At 43.7% G+C, this 10,050-nt stretch overlaps 1 protein-coding gene across 5 annotated transcripts; it reads left to right on the top strand.

The window, feature by feature from the left end:
* The first annotated feature begins 434 nt into the window (after nt 1-434).
* LOC123427796 (disease resistance protein RGA2-like) lies at nt 435-8,045 on the top strand. Of its 5 annotated transcripts, none has more exons than XM_045111921.1 (7): nt 435-945; nt 1,509-3,298; nt 3,602-4,095; nt 4,175-6,197; nt 6,280-6,573; nt 7,139-7,301; nt 7,690-8,045. In XM_045111921.1, exons 1-4 carry the CDS (start codon nt 642-644, stop codon nt 5,754-5,756), a joined length of 4,170 nt encoding a protein of 1,389 aa, XP_044967856.1. In that variant the 5' UTR covers nt 435-641; the 3' UTR covers nt 5,757-6,197; nt 6,280-6,573; nt 7,139-7,301; nt 7,690-8,045. The 5 variants fall into 5 exon arrangements, with proteins under 5 accessions (XP_044967856.1, XP_044967855.1, XP_044967853.1 ...); XM_045111920.1 differs by having other exon boundaries at nt 1,509-4,095; nt 4,175-4,608; nt 4,693-6,197; XM_045111918.1 differs by having other exon boundaries at nt 1,509-4,095; nt 4,175-5,950; nt 6,098-6,197.
* Nucleotides 8,046-10,050: the final 2,005 nt, after the last annotated feature.

Below are 10,050 nucleotides of genomic sequence, written 5' to 3'. Positions count from 1 at the left end.
AACGCAACTACTATTAGGCCAAGACTTGACTCACGGCTACCATAGTTCCACTGCTGTGCAGACCCTGCTTCAAGCTGCCATGAGGGGCATGTGTGCCAGTTAAAGGGATCTAGTTTTAGTTGGGGAAATTAGCTGTTTTTGTGCACAGTTTGATCCATATCTTATTGCTGTCTGCCATGTTTTTTGGGTGAAGTTAGCTCTATGAAAGTGCTCTGTAGTTGGTATGTTAACATCATGAGCTGATCTTTTTTACATGGCTGACAGCTATGTTCTGTTTCATTAGTAAAGTGGAGTGTATTGCACAGTCATACACCGTTAATTAATGTATGGTGCCTAGACTTGACTCATGTGCTTCCTTAGCTCCATGTAGACCCTATCATCCTAGTTTATTTGGTAAAGCTAGCTGGTTTTGGTGCGTAGTTTAATTCTCTCTCTCTCTCTCTCTCTCTCTCTCTCTCTCTCTCTCTCTCTCTCTCTCTCTCTCTCTCATTTTTGCTGCCTGCCTCGCTTTCCGTCTTCCCAGTTCCTTCCTTTTGATGCATCAACTCTCTCCTTTCCTCTAAATCCATCCATTTGGTTTCTCCCCTGTGCAAGGCCTAATTTTGCTCCTGCTTGCTGCGCTACCTCTGGTGTGCCGGGAGATGACGGGGCTTCCTGGCTTGGTGGTTGACGCAGCAATAGGATGGCTGGTGGAAACCATCCTTGGGAGCTACTTCACTGAACAGATTGAAGCCTGGACTCGTGAAATTGGGCTTGCTGAAGATGTGGAGAAGCTCAAATTTGAGATGAGAAACGTGGAGATGGTTCTTGCTGCTGCCGAGGGAAGGAGGATTGAAAACAAGCCTCTGGCACGGTCACTGGATTTTCTCAAAGAGCTGCTTTATGACTCAGAGGATGTGATGGACGAGCTCGATTACTATCGACTCCAGCAGCAGATCGAAGAAGGTGCTCCACTCGTCTCTCTTGTTCCATCTCTGTTGCTTTCAGCTTTTGAATTGGTGCGAGTGTAATTGCTACTTGGCCTACAGTTTTCTCCCTACATTCCAAAATGTTAGGCACCCAGTGCAAAGTATAGGTTTGAACAACAATTTGAGGAACGACACATGCATTATATACATCTGATACTATTAGCTTTGTACTCAGGAGCACTTTCCTATGGTATACTTTTTGTCACATGACATATGTATTTTGTCACATAACCTATGTAGTATTAACTGTTGGTCAAGCTAGAACCTGAACTATATGTGCGCCTTGTATTTTGCGACCAATAGAGTGAAATGTAACCAAGAGCAGCTGATTATCATGGCAACCACCCTTAGGTTGTCTCTTGCTTCAATGTGATCTCCTTTTGATGATATCAAAATACACACCAAATTTTCTTAGGCGAATGGTAAAGGAGTCTCTTATGAAACTTTTCATATTTGTTAGGACTTACATGCTAATATCTGCTTTTGCTCAAGTGGCTTTTGTTTGCTTGTCCCAAAATAATTTAGAGTTCCTTTATGCAGGGAAAGGTTGTAGTGCTCCTAGTGGTGTTAATCCTGAGGGAAGCTATGTGTCCTCATCAGCTCCATCTTCTGCTTTTGAATTAGTATGCAGCGCCACAAGCGGAATGACTAGTTGGGCCTCAAGCAGCAGAAAAAGGAAGCGTGAAGAGGAGGGGCCAGTTCAAAGTACTATGCTGACTTATGAGATTAAGCATGACATTTCTCAGAGGATCAACGGAATAGTGAAAGGTTTATGCACTATTGGCAATTCCGTGCAGAGAGTTCTTCAGCTTGAGGTCTCGCGCCCCACTTCAACATCACTTGAGAGTCAGAATATTTCTAATAATGGTCGGCTGACAACTTCTGTTCCAGTTGTTAAGATGTATGGGAGGGAGTCAGAGAGAGACAATATAATAGAGCTGTTGATAGAGGGGGGATCTAGTGATCTGAATGTTTTGCCAGTGGTTGGCATTGGTGGTGTTGGGAAGACAACTCTTGCTAGATTTGTATGCAAGGACCAAAGAATTAGAGATCATTTTGATCTGCAAATGTGGGTTTGTGTATCCACTGACTTCAATGAAGTGAGGCTAACACGTGAGATCCTAGAGCATGTATGTGAAAATAGACAAGAATATGAAGATATAAGCAATTTCAATGTACTGCAGAAGAACCTTTTGAAGAATATCAGAAACAAAAGATTTCTGCTTGTATTGGATGACATGTGGGAAGATAAGGACAGGAGTGGATGGATTAAATTCTTGGCTCCATTGAAAGGTAATCAAGCAAGTGGTTGCATGATACTAGCAGCAACTAGAATGGATTCAGTTGCAAAAATGATACAAACGATGGATAAAGTCAGATTGAGTGGCCTGAATGAAGAGGAGTTTTGGCTGTTATTCAAGGCATGTGCATTTGGTAACGAGAACTATGAGGGTGATCCTGGTTTACAGTCTATTGGGAAACAGATTGTTAAAGCACTAAAGGGCTGCCCACTAGCCGCACAAAGTGTTGGTGCACTTTTGAACACAAGTGTTAGCGATAAGCATTGGAGGGCAGTTCGTGACAAATGGAGATCTCTTCAAGAAGATGCTAATGATATTTTACCCGTCTTGAAGCTTAGTTATGATTATCTCCCAGTCCACCTTCAACACTGTTTCTCGTACTGCTCTTTATATCCAGAGGACAAACATTTTGATGGGAAAGAATTGGTCCATGCTTGGGTATCACAGAATTTCGTGCAGTGTGAAGACCCTACGATGAAATTGGAAGAAACAGGGCAGCAATATTTGGAAAGATTAGTTGATTTGTGCTTCTTCCAAAAGGCTGGCTCACGTTATGTTATGCATGATCTAATGCATGAATTGGCAGGGAAAGTTTCATCAAATGAGTGTGCTACTATACATGGATTGAAACATGAGGCAATTCGACCGAGTGTTCGCCATTTGTCAGTCATAACTACTGCTTTTGATAAAGATAAACCTGACAGTTTTCCTAATGAGAAGTTTGATAAAATACTTGAGAAGGTTGGGCCTTCGCAAAAATTGAGGACTTTGATGTTTTTTGGGCGAAGCAGCATAAATTTATTAGAGTCCTTGCGTACATTATGCAAGAAGGCAAACTGTTTACGGGTCCTAAGAATTTATGTGACATATGCTGACATGAGCTCTATACACAGTTTGTTCAATCCATACCATCTTCGCTATCTTGAATATATTCCTGTTGACATTACAGATAGATCGTCATATAGAGTCTACAACAACACTGTGTTTCCTCAAGCATTGACAAGATTTTATCACCTTCAAGTATGGAATGTGGGTATTTCAGGCAATTTTGCTGTGCCTACTGATATGCATAATCTTGTTAATTTGCGCCATCTTATTTCTCATGAGAAAGTGCATCATGCAATAGCCTGTGTTGGAAACATGACCTCTCTTCAGAGACTAAGTTTCAAGGTTCAAAATATCGGTAGTTTTGAGATAAGAGAACTTCAGTCCCTGAATGAGCTTGTAGTACTTAAAATTTCTCAACTTGAAAATGTGAAGACTAAAGAAGAGGCCAGTGGGGCCAGGCTATTGGACAAAGAGTATCTAAAAACATTGTCCTTGTCATGGCAGGATAACAGCACGAGCCTTCAGACAGAGGCAGCAAAGGATGTGCTTGAAGGTCTTCAACCACATCAGGACCTCAAAACTCTAAAAATAACTGGATATGGTGGTCTCACCTCCCCAACCTGGCTTTCTAATACTTCCTCAGTTACCTTGCTGCAGATACTTCATCTGGAGAAGTGCAGGGAATGGAATTTTTTTCCAGCTCCTGCAATGCTTCCTTTCCTTAGGAAGTTGACATTGATCAGAATGTTGAATTTAACGGAAATCTCAGTTCCTTCCTTGGAAGAGTTGATCTTGATTGATATGCCAAAACTGGACAAATGTATTGGTTCTTATGGAATGGAATTGACTTTTCGTCTAAGGGTTTTGATGATCAAGAACTGTCCTCAACTGAATGAGTGCACTCTTTTCCAGAGTTACTCTTCTTTCGACACTGAGCAGAAATCATGGTTTCCATCTCTCAGGAAACTCTCCATCGGGCAGTGTCCTCGTATATTAAAGTACTTTTCTTCTCTCTGATTTTTCCTGTTCAATACATTTGCAAACTGTTGGAACTTACTTTTATAAATGATGCTACAGCAACTGGCCAATCCTTCCACTAAAAGAAATGGAGGCGCTCAAGGAGTTGGAGTTGGTGGACCTACATGTTATCAGGGTGTCAGTTTCTTCTCTGGAGAAGTTGGTGTTGACTAAAATGCCAAGCCTGGAATTCTGCAGCAGTCTAACGACCCAAGGAAATCAAATGGAATGGCCATCTAGCCTGCGTAAACTTACCATCCATGATTGCCCTTGTTTGATAGTGTCACCTCCTCTGCCGCCTTCTGCTTTGATTTCCGAGATGTCCATCAGGGGAGTTCCGGGACTTGCAGAAATGCGTATAATAAACCGGAGAGGGATCATCATCAAATCTAACGAGTTGAGTGTGCTGGATGACACTACCCTGGCATTCAATAACCTTGGGGGCATAACGTCGTTTCAAATAAATAATTGTCCCAATCTGGCCTCGGTTTCAAGTAAAGCTTTCAGCCAGCTCATCGCTTTAGAGATTTTATGTATACACGACTGCCCTAATCTTACTATGTCAAACATCATGCCAGAGGTTGTCCAGGAAAACAGCACATCTGCAAGCAGCCTTGTCTTCCCATCTCTCAAATACGTCAACATTAGCACATGTGGTGTAACTGGGAGGTGGCTATCTCAACTGCTTTCACATTCACAGCGCCTTGAGGAGTTGCAATTAACTGCTTGTTCACAGATAAAGTTTCTATCTATCAGTCAACCTACAGAAACAGAAGGAACCAGCAGTTTGGCTTCAGCAGGGATGATCTCAGCCCAAGATGAACAAGAGTTGAGACTGCCATGTGATCTCCTATGTTCTCTCAAGATGCTATGTATTCGGCAAAGCCTGGATCTAAAGTTCTTTGGGGGTAATAGAGACTCAACAAGATTCACCTCTCTTTCACAGCTAGTCCTTTTTGGTTGCCCCAAGCTTGTCTCATCGTTGTTGGGTGAAACGAAAGATGACGGTACCATTGATGTTGGATTACTCCCACCATCACTTGAAGACCTCTGTATCAGTCATCTCCCAGAAAACCTGCAGTCCTTCGCTCCTCAAGGCCTTCTCTACCTAAAAAAGTTAAATCTATTTAATGGCCCGTGTTTGACGTCTGTACAACTGCATTCTTGCACGGCTTTACAGGAGCTGCAAATCGGGAGTTGTGTCCAGCTGGCTGTACTGGAGGGCTTGCAGTTCCTGACCTCCCTTCGAAGCTTGAATATCGAGATGAATCCCGAGCTGTCTTCTGCATGGGATCTCAACCTGCAGGAGCAAGAACAGGGTGGCAATCAAATTCCGCTGCTTCCTCCGTCACTTGATAAACTTGAGATCAGTGCTCTCACGGACAGTGTCCAATCCCGTCTTCTGTCCTGCCTTCCTGTCATGACCAATTTAGCAATACGGAGAAGTCCAGAATTGACGTCTCTACAGCTGGGATGCTGCATTGCACTGAAAGAGTTGGGAATTGAAGATTGCAGCTCGCTTGCATCGATCGAGGGCCTCCAGTTCTGTACAAACCTGACATCCTTGAGAGTACTCAACTCCCCTGGCCTAGTTTCCTGTTTGGAGCTTGTGTCGCATCAGCAAAGGCCCTCTGATATCTAGTCTGGACTGAGGACTCTTGAGATTGATGACGCATCTGTTCTTTCCATGCCCTTCTGCAAACAGCTCACATCTCTAACACACCTACGGTTCAGATGTCAGAGTGGTGAACAGAGAGGGAACTTGGTGAGCCTGACAGGGGAACAAGAGAGAGCGTTACAGCTTCTAACCTCCCTTCAAGAACTTGAATTCTCGTGGTACACGAATCTCCAGTCACTTCCTGCAAACCTTCATAGTCTGACCTCCCTTGAGACGTTATTTATCAATTATTGTCAGAGCATCACAAGGCTGCCAGACATGGGCCTCCCAACTTCTCTCACGTTTCTTCAGTTATTCCATTGCAGTGAGGAGCTAGCCATGCAATGCAGAATTGCTGCAACGCATAAGCTACGGGTCATAATTGATAATCAGTGCGTGAATTAATCACCAGTATCTACTTCTAAGGTACACTCTAGGAGCATTTTTCCTACAGAACTAGTTTACGTGCTCACCCTCTTCTTGCTAAAACTAATTCATCTCTCTGTAGACTGCAGCCACCCCAGATGTTGTACATATTTCTGTGCTCGCTGTCAACGGCACATTTGTGACAAGTGCCATATGCCTATTCGGTTTTCCACGAGCTACTCTAGCTTCATGATGGACGGATGCAGGAAACCATATATTGGAAGTGAAAGCCTTTTTTGTTCATCAGAGGCCTTAGAAGTACTGGTGATTAATTCACACACTGTCTCTTCTACACAAGATGAGCTCACGGCCAGCCACCGACTAGAAGAGACACAGGTGGCTGGCCGTGAGCTATGCTATAGCAAGGCTTACCATGGTATGACTTTTTGGGTGGTCTGTTTTTACCCTGATTAGTTTTGTCAGTGGTTCAGGGATTTAGTGTTTGGCGATATTATTTCTTCTCGGCTACTTTTTGATTAAGTGATGAAAAGATTCAAGTATGTTTTCTGCTACCTAATCATGCAACCCATCTTGTCCAGTACTATTAATCTCCCCCTATGATTATCTGACAATGCTGTTAGCTAGGCTCTCCTCTCCTGCATGGTTCGATAAAAATGCTGTTAACTAGAAACACCGTAAGGCACCAATGATCTTGCTCTCACAAACAATTTGTCATGCTGCCCCTGCCTTTGTTGTGCATTGAATTGGCTTGTATTTTCTATTTGCACTTGACTGTTCAGCATGAGATATGATTTAAAAATGTAGTAGAAACATAAATCTCATGACGCAGCTTCACTCTAAATCACCTCCTAGGAGGGCTGTAACCTTAAACTCTCTCTTTTCAATGCGATGAAGCACAAAGGTCCTTTGCGTTTTTTTGAAAAAAAAGGACAAGCAGTTAGCACTAGGTTTGTTACTGAAGTATTCTTATTTTGCTCCAGGTTTGTTATTCAGTAAAACCACACACAGCGGACTGCTCGAACCAACCTCACGCAGGATGCTTACTGTTACCATGTTACATCGCGGCATTTGGAATCTGCGGTCAACCAGGACTACCAGATGACTGCACATCAATTTGCTGGTCGCCTGACTCTGCCATTTTCGGTACGTTCTGTTTATTGTTTGGTTATCTTCACCTTCATTAACACACGAGGGGCACCTTTTCTGATTTCATCTGCCGCACGTACCTTGTCTACATGTATTTGCCTGTTTTTATATGGTGGCCATTTGTTTCAGCTTTCGGCCAAGTTATATCGTAGTAATAAATGGAAAGTGAAGTTCAGAAAACTGTTTGCTCGTAAAAATGAAAAAAACACTGAACCACAGCGGCGAACTGTATAAAATTGTACTATGTTATGAATCTGACATCACTCCAGGACTCTTGTTAACATCCTCATCATCGGTTTTTTTTACCTATGTTAGTCTGGAGCCCGCAACAGGAATCTACTCTAAGCAGGATGGTTTTACTGACGAACAACTTTGATGGTGTCAGGTGTGGATTGGCGCAGTTGGGCCATGTCCATGAAAAACTCTTCGTGTACAGAAAATCAGTCGGTGACGACCTCCTATGACAACTGGAGGCCGAAGTCTTCTCGCTGCTCATATACTTGGAGTCACCCGTGCTTGAGACAACAAGAAGATGGGACAACAAATGTTTCCAAGCTAGTAAAATGCTACCACCTGTGGAACAGAGGGAGACCACATCCTGATTGAAGATGGATAGTAGAAATACAGTCGAATGGCGACAACTCTCAGTAATACTAGTTGAATTTGTACTTTGCTATGCGACCTTCTGTGCCTGAGTTAATTGCATGAATATACCACAACTGCGGCTAGGTTGACGAATCATTACCGGTTTTCATTATTGTTTTTGGCAAATCAGCTCCTCTCCCCGCCGTGGCCGTAGGACATGGATCTCGGGAGGGAAGGCCGTTGCCGACGGCTGCGTCCGAGCTCCGCGTTAGTCTGAGCAGTGGAGGAGGTGGGCGCGGAGCGCGGCAAGATCCTCCCCTCGCAGCCTGGGGTCCCCGGCGACGGTCTCGTCCAGCGAGTTGACGCCCGTGGCGGGCCCTGCCGACGACGTCGTCGACTCCATGCCGGCCAAGAACGCGCGGTCCTGGCGCTTCTTGCTGGCCCTGGCGGCGGCGGGAGTCCGGAGCGCGGCGCACGGCGGCAGGCTCTGATCCGCGGCCAAGATTCTCAATCTTACCTCTCCGTGGTCCGTGGATGGAAGTTCCAAGAGATGGAAATACCGGCGGAAGCTGTTGCTGTGGATGGATTCTTTGAGGATATGTAGAGAGCAGAGCAGCATGGATACTCTTCCCGGAACTACTATTCTTTTTCTCTTTTTGATTTGATGATTAATGACACTTCCCGAAACTGCTATTCTTATATGAACCTAGTCTCTAATAATATGTCACCGGGATTGCTTATGTGTATTATGAAAAGCACATAACCACAACATTCCTGACATCATTAACGAAAAATCAATGGTAATCCATGATAAAATGCACAAAACATCGATTGACCGTGAATTCGACGTGGCAAAGGAATGACAAAATCAATGGTAATCCATGATAAAATGCACAAAACATCAATTGACGGTGAATTCGACGTGGCAAAGGAATGACAGCGCGAGCTAACATTCCTTTAGCCCTTCTCTTTTTTGGCCTTTGCTTCCCCACCTCACCATCCAGTCTCTTTCCTCCTTAACCCCCCCCCCCCCTCTCACCTCCTTGTAAAGTGTCGCGTGCATGACCGCTTGACCAGCACGCCACCACCAGCGTGGCCTTGCACCGCGTCCGGTCTTCCTCTTCCCCCCCCCCCCCCCACCTCGTCAGACCTTCCTTTTCATAATTTTCCAGAAACGAAAAAACAAACAGAAAACAATAATTGACATTGAACAGTAGATTAATAGGTTAGCACATAAAAATAATATAAAGTGCACGGAAACCATACAAGGTTGATGTGAATATAGCATGAATGCTTTATAAATTATAAATACGTTGAAGACGTATCAAGAGTCATTGCATATCTTCGCCAAGCAATGTTCGTAAACTATCCATCCAGAACAGAACTGAAGATCATCAAAGAAAGCCACCGGCTTCCATGTGTAAATCACAAGTGAGGTCCATTACTACCTTTCCGCGTGCAATTAATCATATGTGTGCATTGTCGAGTTTTTATGTTTTATCGTGCATTGGATCTAAATGGATGCCAACTCGGAAAAACAATCACCTAAACCTCAAGAATGTTGGGAATTTATGTCACTTGAGGTACCTAGGCCTTGCCGGTACAAATATCCGCCAGCTTCCAACGGAAATAGGAATGTTGTTGTTTCTTGAGGTGTTGGATGTGAGATACAATTCTAACCTAAAAGAATTACAATCCACTATCTGTAAGTTGAAAAGATTGATGTGTCTTCGTCTTGATGGTTATCACATAAGCCTTGCAGATGGGTAGGAGAATCTGACATCCTTGAAAGTACTAAAGAAGATAGGTGCCACACTAAACATTGTGAAAGAGCTGCTCAAGCTATCAATGCTAAGGGAGTTCAAAATTAAGTTTGGGCATAATACAAGCCTAGAGCGTGGGAAAGTTTTTCTTGAATCTCTACGTAGCCTAAAGAAAATTGGAAGTGTAATTATTCATGGGTATTTTCAATCCATGGATCTTTTGGGGAAAATGTGGCTCCCACCACCACAACTCCATGCATTTCAATTGGTTAGGTGTGGGGAATTCACAGTGGTACCCGAGTGGATAAAAAAGGAGCCGTTGTATCTCTCAAAATTGTCTGAATTGGTCATCAGCTTCGTGAAACTGCGGCAAGACGGTTCTCTTCAACTTCTGTGTC

Source organism: Hordeum vulgare, chromosome 2H (assembly GCF_904849725.1).
Source record: "Hordeum vulgare subsp. vulgare chromosome 2H, MorexV3_pseudomolecules_assembly, whole genome shotgun sequence".
In the NCBI taxonomy this organism is placed as follows: Eukaryota; Viridiplantae; Streptophyta; class Magnoliopsida; order Poales; family Poaceae; genus Hordeum; species Hordeum vulgare.
This window is presented reverse-complemented; position numbering and strand designations above follow the sequence as displayed.